Here is a 20,806-nt window from a genome sequence, read left to right as displayed (position 1 = left end):
GTTGGATTAGTGACGATAACCCGGTTAGACAAAACAAACCCAAACAAGAATTTTGAAAAACAAAACAAAAACAGTTGCTGTTGTTTACATCGTGTAATTTTATTAGTTGCATAATACATTCAGTTTGAAAACACCTTCAATCAATTCAGAACTCCAAGAATCAACGACAGCAACGGAGATCTGATTTAAATAACGACCCGTCTGTGTGGGATAAAAAGAAACAAGGACTTGAATACGTTGGATTTCTCGGAGCTGCAAGTGTTGTTTTCTCTCTGGAAATAGTGATAAAGCCAAACTACAGAACCTAAAGAGAACAACGATGCACAGAAAGCACTTAGATCCGCAGTGACCCTGTAAAGCCAGCGTGCGCTGGTGTCAGGACTGTCTCCACTGTGCCCTGAGGTGGGAAACCTTCATACAAAAGACACGTCTTTGATCTAAAAAGGGATCCAATCAAATGTCCTCTGGGGTTATTTACAGGGGACGGTAAGAAATGGCGTAATTGGTGCTATTTTAGACAGGAATCTAAATTTGCTGCAGAACTGGAGTTGATATCCACCAAAGTTTCTCCTTCTTTCAATAACTTCATCATGCCTACAACTCTGGAGGAAACGCAGGTTCTGTGAGAACGCTCACGGGCCTGACGGTTGTGAACCACCCTTCCTGGGCCGCTCGGGGCTCACCACCCACCCTTTCCTCCCCACACGAGCGGCCGAGATGGCGTTGCACGAGTCGATGCCACGTAGAGCAGCCAGCGGCGTGCTGGAGGCCCAGAGGAACGGGCTCGACAGAACCCTTCAGCGCCACCACCAGGAAGAGGAGCTGGTACCAGGACAGCAAACTCAGCCCACGAGACAAAAGGGGTTCAACTACTTTAATTAAATGATCCAGATGCTAATCTCCTAATCTTTCCTTTTGCCCAACTGTACAGTTAAGAAATCTTCACCTTCACGTGCACTGTGGGCCGTGGAGGCCGGAGCAGCTCGGGACCGTGGCCCACAGACAAAACCCAGAACAATAAACGCACAACAGAGGAGAAACGAGGTGGGGGGGTCGTGTTGTCGGCTCCCATCTGTCCAATAAACAACGTAGCTTGTTAGCAACAGCGTGGGAGCGGTGCGAGGGAGTGCGTACGTGCATACATGTATGGCCAGAGGGGGGCGCTGCTCCTTGGAATGCTTGGGGGTGGAGTGACGACACGATTGGGCCTGTTGAAATGGAGCAGGCTTCCAGTCCGGACAGAACACCACGGCTCAGAAGCGGATGAAGGCGGCGTCGATCTGGCGCACGCTGGGCAGCGCTAGCATGATTTTCCGTCGGTACTGTGGGTCCTTCTGCAGAGGATTTCTCTCGAGGTAGACCGTCTCCAGGGACCTGGCGTTCTTCAGCTCGTCCAGATCCGACCAGTTATCGATCTGGTTATCGTTCATCTGCCGGGACAGAAAGGAACGTTTTCAGGGTGGGCAGATCTACCCTCCCTGAGCTGATCTACCCTTCCTGAGCAGATCTACCCTTCCTGAGCTGATCTACCCTTCCTGAGCAGATCTAACCTTCCTGAGCTGATCTACCCTTCCTGAGCTGATCTACCCTTCCTGAGCAGATCTACCCTTCCTGAGCAGATCTACCCTTCCTGAGCTGATCTACCCTTCCTGAGCTGATCTACCCTTCCTGAGCTGATCTACCCTTCCTGAGCTGATCTACCCTTCCTGAGCTGATCTACCCTTCCTGAGCAGATCTGCCCTTCCTGAGCAGATCTACCCTTCCTGAGCTGATCTGCCCTTCCTGAGCTGATCTGCCCTTCCTGAGCTGATCTGCCCTTCCTGAGCAGATCTACCCTTCCTGAGCTGATCTAACCTTCCTGAGCTGATCTGCCCTTCCTGAGCTGATCTACCCTTCCTGAGCTGATCTGCCCTTCCTGAGCTGATCTACCCTTCCTGAGCTGATCTAACCTCCCTGAGCTGATCTAACCTTCCTGAGCTGATCTACCCTTCCTGAGCAGATCTGCCCTTCCTGAGCTGATCTGCCCTTCCTGAGCTGATCTGCCCTTCCTGAGCTGATCTGCCCTTCCTGAGCTGATCTACCCTTCCTGAGCTGATCTACCCTTCCTGAGCAGATCTGCCCTTCCTGAGCTGATCTACCCTTCCTGAGCTGATCCACCCTTCCTGAGCTGATCTACCCTTCCTGAGCGAGGAGCTCCTCAGGCTCCTCCGACCTAGAAGGATAACGGGTGTGGCTGTGTTCCACCTGTAGCTTCAGCAGGTGTGATGGTTCACCAGCAGGTGTGATGCTACACCAGCAGGTGTGATGCTACACCAGCAGGTGTGATGCTACACCAGCAGGTGTGATGCTACACCAGCAGGTGTGATGCTACAGGTGGAACACATCCGGACAGCTGAAGCTACTGAAGCAGAAGGACCACTGCTACACACCCAGAACTCCTGCAGCTCCGTCAGATGGCCGATGTTCTCGATTCTCTTGATCCGGTTGGCTGCGATGTCCAGCGTTGTGAGTTTCTTCTGCAAACAGGAGGGAGGGAGTGAGCCGGGGACGAGCAGCCACAGGAGTCACCTGAACGCACCCCGCAACTCACGTTGTTCTCCAAACCCTCGATCACCTCGATGCCGTTGTGGCTCAAGTAGAGCTCCTTCAGACTGACCAGGTTCTGCAGACCCTCCAGTTTCGTGATCCGATTACTCTGCAAATCAACGTTTAGTCGGATCGTTGATCCGGTTCAGTAACCAATGGTGCGGTGGCCGGAGCGGCGTGGCGATACCTGGATACTTAAGACGGTCAGGTTGTGTAAACCATCCAGGTTCTGAAGTTTCGTGATTTTATTGGTGCCAAGGAACAAACTTTGTAGAGATGAAAGTGCGTCCAGGTTCTCTATGACCTGTAAGGAGACACAAGTGAGCAGCTGCCCGTTGCCACCCTTCTCCCAGAGGCCCTTTGCTCGTACCCGGATACGATTGGAGCCCAACTCCAGCATCTCCAGACAGGTGAAGTGGTCCAGGTTGGCAATGCCGCTAATTTTGTTGTGCAGCAGAAAAAGCTTCTTCAGAGAGGTGAGCTGCTCCAGGCCTTCCACCTTCCTCAGGATGTTGAAGGACACATCAAGCTGCCTGAGACCACAACAAGACTTTTACACAACACGTCACTGGGCCCAGATCTGGGAAGGAAACAGCTTTGAAGACTCACTCCAACTCCGTGAGCTGGTGCAGGTTCTCCAGCTTGCGGATCTGATTGTCATACAGATCGAGCTCCCGCAGCGACGTCAAACTGTCGAGATTTTCTATCTTTTTAATGAGGTTCTGGCGTAAGGACAGCGTCTGCGTGAAGGACGACAAGAGGAGCCTCAATCAGTGAATCCACACCTCTGAAATGATCATGATTAATATGATTGTTGCTCAGTTACAGCCGATAATGGAGGGACCCGATGTGGTCTGGCCCAGGCGCTGGGAGTCCAGGAGAATACTTACTTTAGCCTTCTGCAGCACTTCTAATCCTTCAATCTTTCCAATACGACAATGAACCAGATCAACATCCTGCAGTAGAGAATGAACCTCACAGTAAGAAATAAGCTTCCAATACCGATCCACCACATCGTGCACCTTTCTTATGATTCTACACCAGCACAATGTCATCGGATCATCTTTAAAGCAAATTCTGACCTCTTCCTCCGGGTCCAAGGTTATGGTATCCATGTCAACGGGCGACTCTTCTTTACCTTAAATGGGAATCAACGTAAATGTCCAGACTTAATACACCCACATTTGAGATAAAAGCTAAAGGGATTATTGTCATGCTAGTTGTAGTTCTAAACTCATGGATGATGCGACACCCAACAGAGGATCCATCTTTGCTCCCCCCCCAGAGGATCCATCTTTGCCCCCCAGAGGATCCATCTTTGGCCCCCAGAGGATCCATCTTTGCCCCCCAGAGGATCCATCTTTGCCCCCCCCCCCCCCCCAGAGGATCCATCTTTGGCCCCCAGAGGATCCATCTTTGCCCCCCAGAGGATCCATCTTTGGCCCCCAGAGGATCCATCTTTGCCCCCCCCCCCCCAGAGGATCCATCTTTGGCCCCCAGAGGATCCATCTTTGCCCCCCAGAGGATCCATCTTTGGCCCCCAGAGGATCCATCTTTGCCCCCCAGAGGATCCATCTTTGCCCCCCCCCCCAGAGGATCCATCTTTGGCCCGCCGGCCGGGGCTTTGCTGACTTGCCTGTGCCAGCGGCCTGACTGGGGTCCACGTCGCCGTTGATACTCCTCCTCCTGGTGTCATCATCACCAGACTCTTCCGATTCACCCCTCCGGTCCACTACCAACGGGAAACAAGGAACATGGATGATGGAGTTCACCTCTCAGGTGCAGGACTGATTCGAGATGTTCACAGGTGGGTTGACACCCTGCGTGGCCCGGATCCACCTCGCCCACGTTAGTGATGGGAGAGAGGATGCTGGGAGTTTATTCAACACACCCAATCAAGTCACACTCACGGTCCAAATGGAGCCTTAGTATAACTTGTTATCATGTGCAAGTTAAGGTTAGTTCCCATGAATGAATAAAAAAAAAACACACACATGCTAGTTAGCAGATTAGCTGAATGCACCACAGTACAGTTAAAGCTAAAAGGTCGCAACGCATTAAAATGACGGATTGGTCGACGCACACATAAAAGGCTGGTTTCCAACAATTAAAAAACGCCAGGATGGACTAATTAATGAAAATTAGCCGAGGAATACTAATCGATGAGCTGAGAAAGATGAGCAATAAGCTTGAGCCAAAGGGCGAATGTTGTTAGCTGGTTAGCTAGTGATCAAAACAGGGATTTCTGATCCGTAAAGGGAAATCTAATCACCAAACACGGAGGAATGTGAACGCGCACACGGCTAACAGTAGGTGCGGGCAATAAAGCAAGGGATTTGGAGCATTTTCCCGTTAAACCCACCTTCCATGTCCTGCAGTTCTCCGACAGAGCGGGCGGCCATGTTTCGCGTCAACAGCCCGACGAGCGTCCGGCCAACCGGGGAGGTTCTCGGGACAGCCGCCAGGGGGCGCCAGCGCCGCGCCCCGATGACGTCATGGCCACTGTGACGCGCTGCACGTCCTTTAACTTCGGCAAAATGCCAATTTTCCACCGCGCCACAACAACTAGTTCGCGTGTGCATTGGTTGTGTTAACCGTGCACGCGCACAGGTGCCCGTTGTGCGTATTTGGATTCAGAGACACCCGCGCGGGGAGTTTAGAAGAGTTAGAGTTAGAAAGAGGAGGAAGAAAAGGCAGATCAAGGGATGGATTTCATCCCTAACCAATTTCAGAGACGGTTTCTCGACTCTCAGGAGAGGCGTGGACGAGCACGGGCCTTATCTCTGCTGAGATAATAAGGAAATGGGAGCTTATTTGCATAGACGCAGCAGTGATGTGGAATTATTCTGCTCTCAAATGTCACCTGTGATTATCAGTTTCTCCCCCGGGTGGGGGGCGGTGTCTGACATTTCTGAAAGTGTTCGGTGTCCTGCTCAAGAGTTGCTGAGGTGTTCTCCCGCAGCAGCATTTGAACGGACAGGAGATTTCAGAGTTCATCCTCCTGTCACGGTCCTGATGAACAACATTGTAAAGGGGACGAAAAAAAGGGAACCGAGCGCGCTTGGCACAAACTTTGACCCCCCAGGTGTGGCGTTATCCAGTGTGGACTTAATGGCTCATCTATTAAACGGCGGCAGGTAAATACTGTTGCAGAAGAGCGCCGAGTGGAAGTGAGTCCAACTGACACCTCACCATGGGACAGCGGGGATCCAAGCAGCCACAAGCCCAGGTTCTGCTCCTGGGCCTGGACAACGCGGGAAGTCGACCCTCCTCTACAAGCTGAAGCACGACGCCTTCGTCACCACTTCGCCCACCATCGGCTTCAACGTGGAGATGCTGGACGCCAAAAAGAACAGGAAGAACGTGGCTCTGACCGTGTGGGACGTCGGCGGCCAGGGGAAGATGCGGGAGCACTGGAAGAGCTTCCACAACGACGTGGCGGCCGTCGTGTTCGTGGTGGACAGTTCGGACAGGGAGCGTCTGGACGAGGCGCACGGAGAGCTGGAGAACACGCTGAGGAGCGAGCAGTTGCGCGGGCGGCCCCTCATCCTGCTCGCCAACAAACAAGACGTGAACGGCGCTCTGACGGTCACCGAGATATCCGAAAGGTTTAACCTGAGGAAGATCTGCGCGTCGCGGGATTGGTTCGTGCAGCCGTGCTCCGCGTCGACGGGCTTCGGAGTGGAAGAGGCCTTCAAACGAGTGGCCCAGATGGCCAAAGTGCCGTCAGACTCCGGGACAGTCAAGGACAATATCAAGGAAACGGTGCACTACCTCACAGCGAGTACCAAACACTAACCTGCACCCTGTGCCCCTGTAATCTGCACAGTTTCTCTTAAATTTGTTCTAAACCACTTTGCACAATAAATCGCAGATCCGACGTTGTGGTGATGTTTAAGTCTGTTACGCACGCGCGTGTATTTCGGCACAAAGTCGCTAAACAGGTGAAACACGGCGCGTCGGTGATCGTCAAAGGGCCTTTCAGAACATTTCTAAAGGAGGAAACGTTAATTTATAGCAGTAAAACCACCCAAGCAGCAAATAAAAGACGGACAATAAAGCGGAGATCAAAGGCGGCTTTATTATTAGCAGACCTGGAGTCACAAACGAGCCACGCACGGTTTCCCCGAACTCTTGATGTAGAGAACGTGGACAGACCAGCAGGGAAGCTTTCATGGTAAAAGTTGGACGCTTTCCGCTCAGTGCGCCTTCAAAACAAATGGAAACGTTCATTACGCAGATGAGATTCAAGCCGAGTGTCCACAAACGCAGCCCGCTTCCGTCAGACCGACGTCCTCGTGCAGTTTGCGCCAGATGTCCCAGCTGCGCCCCTCTCATCCCGCATCGTCTCTTCGTACGTCGGCAGGCGTTTGGGTCCATGGTAGGAGAGCATGTGCGCGGCCGGGCCCTGGTCCGGGCTGCCGCTCTCCATCAGCGGGTCTTGCGAGGTGGTCACAGCAGGGTGCCCGTTCTGCGCCTGGGCGAGCCGCCCCGTTCTCGAGCACAGCAGACGCTGGAGCGAGTATCCCAAGGCGAAGAGGAGCAGCAGGAGGAGGACACCGGAAAGTTTCCGGGTGACCATGGCGATGTTGTAGTAAGTCTTGCTCGTCAGCCGCTGGCAACAGACGACGGCGCTGCTGTTGCTCCCATGCGGGCAGCAGCCGTGCTCGTCCGGGCAGCAGCCGTGCTCGTCCGGGCAGCAGCCGTGCTCGTCCGGGCAGACTTCCTGTCCACATCTGTGGAGGGAAGAAACTAAGGTGCGAACAAACAGGGACAGCAGGAGCGCCGCGAGGGCTTGGTGTTTGTGGAAAAGCATCGCGCTGCAGGAAGAACGAGCGAGTGAAGCCAGAGACGAGCGATTAGGATCGACGCACATCCATTAGTGACGTGAAAGAGCGGCAGAGAGGAGCACAAGCGGCATTTACCGGAAAATGCGCGTCAAGGAAACGCTGGATGCGCTAATTAAAGTCCACTTCTTGGGGTTCTTTCCTCGCGCGTCTGCTCGTGCGCCCGTGAATCAGCTGCGTAAACACGCCGGCAGACCGCGGCTCCGCCGTCCCTACAGGCGCCCTGGACATCGATCAGTCGGCCCGGAAGGAGCGGGTGGTTCGTCAGAATTAAGAAACGAGCCTCCCCAGAAGCGACAGGCGCCCCGTGACCGAGGACAGCGTGAGGTGAGCTGGGCGCGACCGTGCGCGTCGTCTGCCGACGGGAGCGCGACAGGATGTTTCTCAGCTCACCAACAGGATTTTTGACTTTACGTGGATACATTTATTTTTTTGGGGGGGGTTATTTTACTTTAGATTGCTAATCTTACATATCATAATGCATCACTGACTCTCAGTCGTTAATCAATAAGGGGAATCGTGCATAAGTAGCTTGTGGGCAGTCATGGAGGAAAGTGCTCCCTAATAGGCTCTCAAAGGAGCCGCTGATGAGTCCACAAAGTGGAGCTCCAAAAAGATGCGTCACGTGTGTTAAAACACACACACACACACACACACACACACACACACACACACACACACACACACACACACACACACACACACACACACACACACACACACACACACGTCAAGTAAAGGCAGGAAAAGGGATCCACAGAGTAAAAAAAAATATATTTTTAGGAAAATGTGACAGACTTTGCAACTCAGAGGAAAAACCTTGAAAGAGACGATGTTTGCTTGCTCGGGGCTCAGACGTGGGTCTGAAGCCAACGCTCGGCTGTGAAGAGCATCTCCTGTCAGCTGCTTCATGCCAGCTCAGGTGCTGCTGCTCTCAGTGCCCATTCTGGAGTCTGAACCGGGAGACAGGACAGTGATGGGGCCCATCTGGACTGTCCGCCCTGTAACCAAGCACACCGCAGGTTACCGAGGCAGCAGGAGACACTTCAGTCCCCTTCCAGCGCTCACCTGCTTCAGCGTGGGCTCCTCCCATCAGCCTGCTCCCCTGGCTCTGGTGGGCTCCCCCTGGGGAGTAGCTGGGTGGCTGGTGCTCCCGCCCGTTCTGGGCCGAGCTGTGCTGCGGAGCATTCGTCCATGCCGGAGCGGCGCGGCGCGACATGCCGCAGCTCGTGCACGCCTGGTCGTGGCCATCGACTGATCTCCATCTGGATGAGGCAGCGTTCGTCACCTTGAGGAAACTCCTGGATTCTTCACTACATTTTGCCATTTATTTGCCAACAGCCACAGAAAATACGGTTTTACAGATAAAGAAAGTGGCTTCACCCGCCTACGAGGTGGCTACAGCGACTCCAAATCTGATTTGGGTCACTTTCATGGGACTTGAAATCAGATCTGATGTTTTGAAAGGTGACCTAGATCGGGGGGGGGGCAGGGTGAGCCTCTACCTGTTCTCCATTAAAGAGCACGCCCTGTTCTCAGAGCTGACGGCTGCTGGGCCTGGAACCGCCTTCACGTAGCAGGTGACAAAGATCTGGGTGAAAGGTCACAGTCGCCATCGTTAAAACCAGGAATGCACAGAAAGCACAATAAAACAGCACCTGCAGCCACCTGATTGTCGGGCTCTCGGTAGAACCTGAAGGCGTCGATCTGAAACCGCAGCTTGTTCTCGTTCAATCTCGGCAGGAAGTGAGAGCTGGAGTTGGTCAGGAAAGTGTCTGCAAGACATCTGAGGGCGCCGGCGTGCAGGGTTAGACGCAGCATTTCTAGCCTCATTTCACAGACGCAGGATGGCGCTCACCCAGAATGCTCAATAAAGTCGTATCGTACTGGAGCCGCAACATCTGGAGTTGCCGTGGCAACACAGTGGTCCACATAGACGCGCAGAGGAACGTGGTGAAGGAGCCTGGCGGAGACTTCAAAGTAGAGAGGATCGCCCAGGAAATAGGAGTAAAATCTTCTCCTGAAATCCCAGTTGGCTGGAAAACCAGGGAGGCAGGTGAAAGGCTGAACATTCCTTCGTGGCTGGGTTTGATAAAAGGATCCGTGCTCTACCAGTCATGAGCTGCAGGTCAAAGCCGATCCGGTTCTCAGCTGAGGCAACAGACACGGAGGGGATCCAGGTGGGTCGCAGCGAAACGCCGCTCAGGGAATATTTCCTGCAGAGAGGAGGACAGAATCTAGAATAGACATTCTACCAAAAATGGCCCGTCGGTCACGTGATCCTTACTTCTCATAGTGGCATTCAACTGGAATCGCTGCTGCGTCCAGTCGGAGCACAGCACCGACCCGCGGGGGTTCGGGTGAGTAGCTCAGACGGGCGGAGTAAACGATCTTCTCCTCTGTTGACTGAAATTTAAATCCCACATTCCAAGTGTGAAAATATCTGCGTCATCCTGCAAAGGCAACAATGCTTACGGAGCGTCTCATTCCACAGTCCATCAGGGGGGCCCAGATGGTGAAGCCCGCCTCCCCCGACGGCGTCGCCGCGCACGCGCTGCCCTCAGCCGCCGGACTCGGGCCCAGGTGCAGGTGTCTGCCGTCCACCTGGAGGCCCCTGTTGAACAGATCCGCCTGCACCAGCAGCTCCATCGAGTCCGCGTGACACCTGACCACCACAGCCGCAGGGTGGTCGGGGGGGTCCGACACGGGACTCTGTTTTGCGTCGGTTGAGACGGGCTGGACGTGACCCGGAGAAGCAGCGCTGTGGACGCGGGGGTCGTTCGGGCCTCGGTCCGAAGCGCACAGGTTTTCCGTGCGTGTGCAAACTAGGATTACGACGACGACCCACCGGAAAGAAAGTGTTTGAGGGGAACGCTCCATTCTTGGATTTGGGAAGGGGGCGTTTCCTGCAGCCCTTGAACATATCACGGCAGCTGTGAATGACGAGCGCTCATCACACGCACCTGAAAACGGGATTTGCGTGATTATCATCCGGTGTCACCAGAACACATTCACACTCACTCAGAAGTTGTGATGAAAGTGATGAAAGTTGGCTTTTGATGCTGACGGAGTTGAAGAGGTTGGGCCCAAACTCTTCCTCCTCCTTTGTGACCACCTCGGCTGTTCTTCCTTATTATCTCTAGCTCGTATTTATTTGATTGTCTTTATTTGCACTTACATGTTTAAAACAAAATTATCCATCCAAATGGTTTCATGAAGACTTCCGGGTTGTGGTCTATATTCGCATCTCCACTAGGCGGCGCTGCAGCAACCAAACTGCGTCTTTCATCAAGGCGAGAAATCTGATTTAATATTTGATTTGTGTAAAGTATGAAAAATGCCATGTGAGTGAGTATTTGTACAGAGTCCACGGTAAAGATTGAACTTGATGAATCTATTTGAGTTGTGATAAATGTCATAACTAACAAAAAACAACATTTCTCCCAACAAACCCACCGTGATGAGAGGAACAACAAAGTCACAGGATTGATGCAGGAAAAATAGATATCTTTATTATTTTTGTTCATAAATACTCGAAATAAATAGTTAAATCCAATATAATAAATAGAAAACATAATCTATATGCACTTTGTTAAAAAGTAATTGAACACATCACTGTGATGTCAGAATAAATAAGTGACTTATAGTCGTGAAACATCCGTGTTTGAGCCTTTAGTCCTGGGGTAGTTCAGCTGCTGGGCTGAGCATCGGCACCAGCGTTCATGTACTTCACAGCTCTGTTGATGGTGATGCTTCGGACCTGGAAGCCTCTCAGAACTTTGCACAGCTTCAGCCTCTCAGCATAGCTGCTAGGGTGGTTTACGGCAACCTGGGGGGGGGGGGGGGGGGCAGCTTTGGAAGTCTGTTCTTCTGAATATTTGTGAAAATAAAAGAAATACAACTATTACCTTCTCTTCTTCCACCTCCTCAGAGTCCCAAGCGAAGCAGTTCTGTTGAGAATAAATGATTTGTTCTCTGAAACCAGCACAAAGAGCTTAAAAGTCCATTTAGAGGGAGAGATGGTGGACCTGCAGCAGCTGCCGTGTGCTGGGCAGAAGGGTGGCGTGGAGCCAGCCCTCAGGGTCCGGCTGGGCCGAGAGGAACCGGAGGTAGTGCTGCAGGTCCTCAGCGATGTTGGTCAGACACCGTTCCTGAGCCCAGACAACCAGGACAGAGAAGAGTCAGCACAAAGATCCGGACCCAGGTAGCAACGGGTCGGGGTTCGCCGTTTCTACACGGGCCCGTTTCCACAGCTACATTTGACTTCCACAGGCTGATAAAGAACCAACGTTTGTACCTTGTTGAATTCTGACTTGATGGTTCCCGAGCACGTCGGTCCCTGAGGGACACACACAGTTTACGGTACAACAGACGCTGACGCCGGCCATGATAACGAGTGATAAGAACAGATGCGGTACCTTTGGCCAGCACGCCCAGGCCGTCTGCGTCTCCTCGTGGAGCTCCAGGCTCTGCTTGCTGCAGTCCATTCCACTGAACAGCTCCTTCTGTACACCCAGCAAGAGAGGGCATTAAACTCCGCACAGGGACCCCTGACGCACCGCTGCTTCCTACCTTGGACAGCGTTCCGGTGATGTTGTGCAGGAGCGCCTGGGCCTGAGAGACACACTGGTCCGAGACCCGTCCCGTCAGTGGTAGAGCCTGAGCGAGCTGCCACAGAGGACACACGAGGAGCAGGAGCAGCGCCGCAGGAGACGAGTCTGCACAAGAGACAGCAGCAAAGTGGGCATCCAGAGTACTCACAGAGGTGGAGCGCGGCCATCCCAGAATACTCACAGAGGTGGAGCGAGGCCATGGTTGGTGTGGGACTGAGGCGCTCCACATGCTGCTTTATACTGGTGCTGGTCCAGGAGTTTCCCTCAAACTGAACCCTTTGCTGACACACAGGCTAGATTGGGTGCTTTTCCCCTCCATCACTGAAGGCTTTGTGATACTGGGATTAACCCGATGACTAATCTCCACTCTGGTTACCGGCAGCAACCGACACTCGGAGGCTGAAAGCCACCACAACCACTAGCTTCAAAACGAAATCAAACCTTTTAGGAAACAGAAAGAAGGGAAGCTCCGAGGAAGGAGAGCAACCTTTGACCTTTGTTCTGTAAAATGACATCACTCACCCAGTGCTAGCTTAGCATAATTATAGCTACAGTGTGTGTGTGTGTGTGTGCGTGTGTGTGTGTGAATCTGCAGATGTCAGTTACATCAGTGTGAATGAGCAGAAAAGTTTACTGAAGCATTTCTGCTCATCACTGAATATAAATGAGTATCGATTCATTTCCCAAGATGTGTGTGTGTGAGTGTGTGCGTGTGTGAGTGTGTGTGTGTATGAGGGTGTGTGTGTGAGTGTGAGTGTGTGTGTGTATGAGGGTGTGTGTGTGAGTGTGAGTGTGTGTGTGGGTGTGGGTGTGTGTGTATAAGGGGGGGTGTGGGTGAGTGTGTGTGTGTTTGTGTGTGTGTGAGTGTTTGTGTGTGTGCGTGTGTGTATGAGGGTGTGTGGGTGAGTGTGTGTGTGTGTGAGTGAGTGTGTGTGTGTGTATGAGGGTGTGTGTTTGTGTGTGTGTGCGTGTGTGTGTGTGTATGAGGGTGTGTGTGAGTGTTTGTGTGTGTATGAGGGTGTGTGTGTGTGTGAGGGTGAGAAAGGAAGCCGACTCCACACATCTGGAACATTTCTCTGTATTTATAGCGTCTCCATGGTTACATTCACTGCTGATGTGGGGGGAGGGGCTGCGTGGACGTCATGGATGCTCCAGCAGCCTTCATGGATGAGATGAGCTGGATCCAGCTGTGATCTGGGTCCAGCTGTGATCTGGATCCAGCTGACTTGCTTCTGTCTTTCTAAAGGAGCAGGACTAAAGGGGCGTCGCCATGACGACCAATTCCTGCCAACATGCACATTAAATCATTTGAATCTTTTTCCCTTTCCTTGGCTCAGACAAGCGGACGGATCCGACTGCCGCAGCTCCCAGTCAGACCTGAGCAGCCCAGAGGAGGGTTGCCGGGACACCGATGGCGGCTTCCGGAGACGAGTGAAGAGCGGGGCGCGTGCAGGCGGAGGTCATCAGTCACGTGCACGAGAGGGACGTGCAACAGTGTGAAGGAGGTGAGGAAACGACGCGCTGGGCAGCTTCAGCTGACGGAACCCTCTCAGATAAGCTGCCTCCTTCCCGTGAGCGTTGGCGTGCCGGCGTGATGCGACCACCACGCCACACCGGCCAGACGGATGGACGTTCGTTCGTGACAGCGACAGTCCGTGAAGGTGAAGACGACGAGGACGACGGCGGCGAGCGAGGAGGAGGAGGAGGGGCTTATTTGGAGAGAGCTTTCTGTGCCTGGTGCCTCTGGTGTCTGTGAGCCTGCCTGTTGGGGCACGGGGGGATGGACTTTAGAGCGTGGCCAGGAAAGAAGAAAGACAGTGAGGACGGACGGACCCACCTGGTGAGGTCCTCTATGTCCACCAACATGGCGTCCTGCTCCACGTGCAGCTCATCTCTCAGCAGCAGCAGCTGCACCAGCTCCTCGTTCAGACCTGCGTGAGCAGCATCAGGCTTCAGCCCGCCGTTCTCTGGCCAGAACATCAGCTTCATCTCCATCGGCGCTCTACTCACTCTGAATCTGGGCGTGGAAGTCGTTGGTGATGACCCTGCAGCTGTCCCAGGCTCATGTCCCTCATGTCCCCGCGCCTCAGGTTCCTCTTCATCAGGCCCTCGCTGATGTGGGGCAGGTGGGGAAGCTGCGTGTGTGGACAGACACCGATGAGGAATTCACAGCGCACATCATGTCTGCAAGAAGGGGGGTTTCTAACGAGCGCGCAGACGTGCACACGCACGTCCCTCCCGTCATGTGCTGTGAGACAATGTGCTGTGAGACAATGTGCTGTGAGACAATGTGCTGTGAGACAATGTGCTGTGTCCACCTCTTGGATGGTGGGTTTGAGGATTTTATTTTCATGGAAGACAAAGAGCTCGTTTGATTCTCAGACTGACCAAATCAGCGACAGGTGAGCGTCTGTGCATCTGGATCTGCCGCTCCACCTCCACCTGCATGCGCGCCATCGGCCGAGCCAGAGCCAACGCCACCCGCGCCTCCTCCTGCAGCCTCCTCTGGACCCGCCAGAACCCGCCACAGTCATCCAACGGGTCCGAGTCCTCCTCCGCCGTGTCTCGGTCCGATAAGGAAGAACTCTGCTTGCTCTAGAGAGGAAGTGGTTGGAGGTTTAATGCGGGGGAGGGTGTGTTGCGTAACACAGGTGAGAGTGGGGGGTGTTGCGTAACACAGATGAGAGTGGGGGATGTTGCGTAACACAGGTGAGAGTGGGGGGTGTTGCGTACCACAGGTGAGAGCGGGGTGTCCAGGCTGGTCTCTGTCCTGCTGTCCTCTGCATCGCTGTCTTTGTCGCTGCTGCTGTCATTGATGAAACACACCTGCAGGTTGACGCCGCTCTGCTGCCTGAGAGCAACAAAAACAACCAATCAGGAAGGTTGTTCTTCACTCCTTCATCCGAGGCTGCTTTGATGTGAAGCTCCAAATTTCCCACAAATGACAGTGAGATTGTTTCATAGTCACGGAGACTCTGAACACCACCTTCAGTTTAACAGGTTTAACTGGACCAGCAGAAGGTCCAGTCGTTCCACCTGAATTTCTGCAGCAGAACATTGTTGTTTGGGCCTTCTCTCTCTCTCTCTCTCTCTCTCTCTCACACACACACACACACACACACACACACACACACACACACACACACACCCTACAGTGTGTAAACCTCAGTCTTTCCCTGAGCTCTGAACACCATTGAATGAACTTCTGACCAGCCCTTGTGAAATCAGCCATGACAACAGTAACCAGCTGGACTGGCCACACTGGTGGAATTTCCAGCCCTGGTGAAGCCCAATCTTGATCTCCACTGGAGGTCACCTGATCATCCATCGACAGCAGCCACTGACTCGTAGCAGCGATCACTTCCTCTTTCTGGCACACAGAGACCAGACAGAAACACATTCAACCAGCATGTTTCAACATCAAAGAAAGCAGCCCTGCTGAAGGTCAAAGCAGCACAAAGGAAGCTTGTCAGGAGCAGCTCGTTGCCCCGGCGACGCTTCGCTCAACATGATGTATCACGAAGGTGTTCCCACAAACCTCAGCTACAATCACGAAACTGCAACTTCTCAGGAACCAACTCCACAACACGAAAAACCCTTTCAGATCTAAGTCGTGTCACAGGCGTGCTGAAATGTACAGAAATGTACAGCATCATTTCAGGAAGATAAACTGAAAAGATTTTTACATTGAATACATATATAGAAAAACTTCAATATAGAAATATACTATATCTGAAGCTCTAGAATATCTGAAGCTATAGTCTATCTGAAGCTATAGAATAACTGAAGCTATAGTATATCTGAAGCTATAGTATATCTGAAGCTATAGTATAACTGAAGCTATAGTCTATCTGAAGCTATAGAATATCTGGAGCTATAGAATAACTGAAGCTATAGAATAACTGAAGCTATAGTCTATCTGAAGCTATAGAATATCTGAAGCTATAGAATATCTGAAGCTATAGAATAACTGAAGCTATAGTCTATCTGAAGCTATAGTCTATCTGAAGCTATAGAATATCTGGAGCTATAGAATAACTGAAGCTATAGTCTATCTGAAGCTATAGAATATCTGAAGCTATAGAATATCTGAAGCTATAGAAATATATGAAACTATAGAATAACTGAAGCTATAGAATATAAAACTATAGAATATCTGAAGCTATAGAATATCTGAAGCTATAAAATATCTGAAAACTATAGAATAACTGAAGCTATAGAATAACTGAAGCTATAGTCTATCTGAAGCTATAGAATATCTGAAGGTATAGTCTATCTGAAGCTATAGAATAACTGAAGCTATAGTCTATCTGAAGCTATAGTATAACTGAAGCTATAGAATATCTGAAACTATAGTATAACTGAAGCTATTGTCTATCTGAAGCTATAGAATAACTGAAGGTATAGAATATCTGAAATGATAGAATAACTGAAGCTATAGTATAACTGAAGCTATAGAATATCTGGAGCTATAGAATAACTGAAGCTATAGTCTATCTGAAGCTGTAGTATATCTGAAGCTATAGAATAACTGAAGCTATAGAATAACTGAAACTATAGAATAACTGAAGCTATAGAATATCTGAAGCTATAGAATAACTGGAACTATAGAATAACTGAAGCTATAGAATAACTGAAACTATAGAATATCTGAAGCTATAGAATAACTGAAACTATAGAATATCTGAAGCTATAGAATATCTGAAGCTATAGAATAACTGAAACTATAGAATAACTGAAACTATAGAATAACCGAAGCTATAGAATAACTGAAACTATAGAATAACCGAAGCTATAGAATAACTGAAACTATAGAATAACCGAAACTATAGAATAACTGAAGCTATAGAATAACTGAAACTATAGAATATCTGAAGCTATAGAATATCTGAAGCTATAGAATAACTGAAACTATAGAATAACCGAAGCTATAGAATAACTGAAACTATAGAATAACCGAAGCTATAGAATATCTGGAGCTATAGGATTTGCCACCTTGTTCTGGGTGTGTTTTGAAGCTGAACCAGGTCTTGTTTCTTCCTCAGAACCATTCTATTCTCACCGTCCAATCAGAGCTGAACGTTCGCAGGTTTGGTTTCTATTTTTGTGCTGATCAGAAAAACCATGAAATTCTGGGAGCCTTCACTTCTTTTGATGGATCATTTGAAGATTTTTGATCTGAACCGAGCTGATAATCCTGTCGGTGTCGTTCATGTCTGACCTCAGAGCCGATGGAAAGTAAAAAATAGTGCTGGGTGTCAGACGGATCCAGATTTAGCTGCTCAAAGATCAAAGACCGTCACCGGCCTTCAAACGCTGCGCAGATCAAACCTGCAGCGCGCTGCTTCGACAGACTCTCTCCATCCCAAACTCACCGGGAGGATGGGCCCTTTCTGCTGCCGCTGGTGTAGATGACTGGCTCGTCGTCATAGAAACTGCCAAGGGCAAGTTTCTGCCTTATGGACTCCCTCTCATTCCTCTGGGCCTTCCGAGGAGAAGAAAAATGACATTAATACAGGAAATGTCAGGAAAAGTGCTGTTGCCATCGGCTGCTTGATTGATCAAGTGCGTAATCAGGCACGACGAGGAGGACCTGCAGAGCTGAGCGCTGACATCAAAGCCTGAATATGCTGTAGCCATCATGCTAGCTTAGTGGAGGAGGTGAGATGAAAATGGAACAAACAGCATCTTAACAGATCTGGATTCAGCTTTAGGATCACATCTACACGTATGACAAATATACTGTATTTATTAAGTTATTATCCTCACTTGCTGCTTCTTTTGCACTTCTGGTTAGATGCTAAACTGCATTTTGTTGCTCTGTACCTGTACATGTGCAATAACAATAAAGTTGAATCTAATCTAATCTAATCTAATGACAAATCAGACTCCCGACGGTGGAGCGACATTGGAGCTCTGGTGCTGCTGTCGCCATAAAGCATCAAGTGGGGGTGTGAAATGTGGTGGGCCCCCAGGAAGAGAACGTCCTTGTGGTTGTGCTACAATCAACTCCAGGCTGTATTTGCCACCTGTTGAAAAGGGCACGTTGTCCCGCTCAGGCTGCAGAGCGTGAAGGAACGTGACTGCTCTCCTTTACTAACACATCAAAGAAAATAGATGAAAGACATTATCGATAACAGCACAACAACGATTCGGAGTGAATAGCATCCAGGCTATATCCTTGACAACAAGAAAAGAAAAAAAGCTGATTCCTTTTCCCAGCAGCAACAGAAGTTGAAGGTCTTTTTTGACCACTAAAATAGGAATTTCAGAACCATCCCGACACAGACAGCAGCCATTATCCAGTCAGGACTGGTGAAACTGCAGAGTCATTCTCGTCCGGCTGGCAGCTCGTCTCTGTCCAGATCTTTTCTGGATCTTAAATTATATCAAACCAGAGTGAATCAGAATGTGTAATGCTTGATTTTCCATTCTGAAACATAAAAATGGCATTAAAACTGGCATCAAACCAACGGCTGCCAAACGTCCTGATCGGATGACTAGCGGTTTATCCAGACGCACACACAGTCGACATTTGATTCATCATTCATTTTGTTGTTCTAAAAGTCACCATGTTAACGCCTCGATTTGGGATTCTGGGCCATAGAAATTAACTAGATTTCTATAAATAGCAAATATGAATATAATAATAAATAATATTACGAAATAAATAGCTCAAAACAGCACATACGGGACAGACACACACACATGCGCGCCATCACAGGTCTGTCGTGGCAGCTTCATCAACATGATGGATACCTGTCAGGGAAAGCTGTCAGGATGAGGCCACACACAGCGAGAACATCCCTCCCCAACACCAAAAGCATTCAAAGGCAGCGTCACACACCTGGTAAACACGTTTCTCCTGGTGCACCATCCTTCAGCGCATCGTACTGCAAGAGCCGCCCTTCCCTTCTACACACTGCAGTGAAGCCAGACCCAGGAGACCCTCTCATATACTGCAGCTCCGGGCAGGAGAGTGAGGGAGGCAGGGAGGGGTAGAGAGTGGGCAGAGACGGAAGTGGAGGAGGAGGGAGGGATGGAGGGATGGGAGGATGGAAGGAGGGAGGGCGGGAGGATAGAGGGAGCGCTGCTCACTGCTGCCACAGCTCCTATCTCTGATCCTATCTCTCCCTCCATCTTCATTATATTACCCTTCTTTGTCCCCTTTATCTCTTGTTTTTAATAAAAGGAACGACAGAATGGCCTGTTGGGGGGTGGCTCACCAACGGAGGTGTGTGAGGCGCTGGGCTGAAAATCTCCGAATCGTCTCTCGGATTCTGTGTTTGCGTCATCTCCACACGGAATCTCTTCCAGGTCACAGACTGGTGTGATGAGCCGCAGCAGAGATGTGCAGGGTGCCGAGGACACGCACAACCACACAACCACACAACCACACAACCGCACAAGCGCACAACCAGCCTTTGGAAGCCAATCCATCATCACATAGTGCACAACAAAGGTAAACATGCATCTATACTGCTGACTCGGAGGTGCTGGGAAGCCTGATTTGCCAACCACTGTGGGAGCTTTGGGCCTGGCCTGTGCAGCTGGAGCAGCCCAGCTGCAGCTCTTCACCATGTACCCTCTCTGTAGATCACAGTCACCATCATCTCCACAGTCCTCCCACCAATCATTCTTGGCCCTTTGTGAAAAACCCTCTCGGTCTATGTGAATGTAGACGTTGAAGTTTTCCATCAAACCATATCGTGTTGAGCACCTGCACGGAAAATCACCTCTGAAGACATAGATCCCTGAAATGATCCATGTGGCTGTGATGATTCCAGACTTATGCTGATAAATCTTTAATATTTTGGGTCAAAGAAATCACACCTTTGCTGTAAAATGTAAACTGAGGCCTGACAATTCAAAAGCAGCAAAATAAACCAGAACAAGCCAGACGTAGACGACAAATGGTCGACTGCTTCTATGAGGAAGGATCAACAAGATCTTTGCAGGATTTCCCCATTTTGAACTGTGTAGACTCAGGTTTATGTTTCTGACCTGTACTGGTCTAGTAGAAAGGATGCATGGATGGATAAGTGAGAAGAGACCAAAAGGTGGCAGTAATGCAACAATCTGGATGCCAACAGCCCTGAGAAGCAAAAGAAGTGTCTTTCATTCCATTAAGTTGGTCAGTTTACAATGTTTGAGGACCATTGTAATAAGTTACAATAATTTAGCCTTTTTCTTATGTCACATGAGAACTCAAACTTCTCAGGGCAGCTGGATGAATAGAATCAGAGCTGCGAGTCTTCACTACAGCAGCCCTGTGAATTGATGACCTCAGATAATGATTTGGCCTCTAATTGACTGCATGAACACATTGCATGTTTGCTACCCGTGTAGCAAAAAGTATCCCCCTTGTGTTGAATGAGATCTGCGTCTTACACCTACAAATTTACATTAGATGTAGGAGTTTTCTACAATACCAAACAGGCCATTGTGAAGCTGTGTGTTAGCCTAACCATCCAGCTGCGGGTTGATCACTGATGGTCATCGGCTTCAGCTGCGGGTTGATCACTGATGGTCATCGGCTTCAGCTGCGGGTTGATCACTGATGGTCATCGGCTTCAGCTGCAGCGGGTTCATTGTCCATGTAAGAAATATGTACAAACATCTGTTTTCATATATAGGCTGTATCTGATGTGTAACAGTTTCTGTAAATCTATTTACAGTACAACCGTTCCTTCCACATAAAAAACAAAACTGAGAAGAACTGGTTTGTGCGCTGCGCCCTCTGCTCTGGAACTCAGCAGG

General features: G+C 50.4%; 4 protein-coding genes and 1 pseudogene across 5 annotated transcripts; 1 reads left to right on the top strand and 4 right to left on the bottom strand.

Annotated features, from left to right (window-relative positions):
- Positions 1-78: 78 nt before the first annotated feature.
- LOC101080013 (protein phosphatase 1 regulatory subunit 7) lies at positions 79-5,102 on the bottom strand. The gene is made up of 10 exons (XM_029830805.1): positions 4,949-5,102; positions 4,223-4,318; positions 3,669-3,724; positions 3,477-3,542; positions 3,196-3,326; positions 2,957-3,119; positions 2,774-2,890; positions 2,591-2,695; positions 2,430-2,516; positions 79-1,430 (listed from the first exon to the last, which is right to left on the bottom strand). Exons 1-10 carry the CDS (start codon positions 4,986-4,988, stop codon positions 1,254-1,256), a joined length of 1,038 nt encoding a protein of 345 aa, XP_029686665.1. The 5' UTR covers positions 4,989-5,102; the 3' UTR covers positions 79-1,253.
- Positions 5,103-5,512: 410 nt separating this feature from the next.
- Positions 5,513-6,466, top strand: LOC101079559 (ADP-ribosylation factor-like protein 14; annotated as a pseudogene).
- A 1,723-nt stretch (positions 6,467-8,189) lies between these two features.
- Positions 8,190-10,350, bottom strand: LOC115247887 (zona pellucida sperm-binding protein 3-like). Its single transcript, XM_029830804.1, has 8 exons — positions 9,909-10,350; positions 9,721-9,839; positions 9,546-9,649; positions 9,292-9,469; positions 9,102-9,219; positions 8,939-9,024; positions 8,502-8,698; positions 8,190-8,434 (listed from the first exon to the last, which is right to left on the bottom strand). The coding sequence occupies exons 1-8, from the start codon at positions 10,311-10,313 to the stop codon at positions 8,352-8,354; spliced, it is 1,290 nt and encodes a 429-aa protein (XP_029686664.1). The 5' UTR covers positions 10,314-10,350; the 3' UTR covers positions 8,190-8,351.
- Positions 10,351-10,924: 574 nt separating this feature from the next.
- Positions 10,925-12,779, bottom strand: LOC115247888 (interleukin-12 subunit alpha). Of its 2 annotated transcripts, XM_029830807.1 has the most exons (7): positions 12,228-12,779; positions 12,006-12,151; positions 11,852-11,938; positions 11,731-11,772; positions 11,462-11,584; positions 11,342-11,383; positions 10,925-11,262 (listed from the first exon to the last, which is right to left on the bottom strand). In XM_029830807.1, the coding sequence occupies exons 1-7, from the start codon at positions 12,244-12,246 to the stop codon at positions 11,122-11,124; spliced, it is 600 nt and encodes a 199-aa protein (XP_029686667.1). In that variant the 5' UTR covers positions 12,247-12,779; the 3' UTR covers positions 10,925-11,121. The 2 variants fall into 2 exon arrangements, with proteins under 2 accessions (XP_029686667.1, XP_029686666.1); XM_029830806.1 differs by having other exon boundaries at positions 11,104-11,262; positions 12,006-12,779.
- A 329-nt stretch (positions 12,780-13,108) lies between these two features.
- Positions 13,109-19,049, bottom strand: LOC105419625 (schwannomin-interacting protein 1). Its single transcript, XM_029831594.1, is given in 8 exon segments — positions 13,109-13,808; positions 13,884-13,977; positions 14,057-14,090; positions 14,092-14,181; positions 14,435-14,641; positions 14,780-14,897; positions 17,422-17,531; positions 18,894-19,049. Coding segments are annotated over 8 exon segments (735 nt in total). The 5' UTR covers positions 18,924-19,049; the 3' UTR covers positions 13,109-13,756.
- Between the last annotated feature and the right edge of the window lie 1,757 nt (positions 19,050-20,806).

This window comes from Takifugu rubripes, chromosome 22, assembly GCF_901000725.2.
Source record: "Takifugu rubripes chromosome 22, fTakRub1.2, whole genome shotgun sequence".
Lineage (NCBI taxonomy): Eukaryota > Metazoa > Chordata > Actinopteri > Tetraodontiformes > Tetraodontidae > Takifugu > Takifugu rubripes.
Note: the sequence above shows the minus strand (reverse complement) of the source record. Positions and strands in the feature narration are given on the sequence as shown.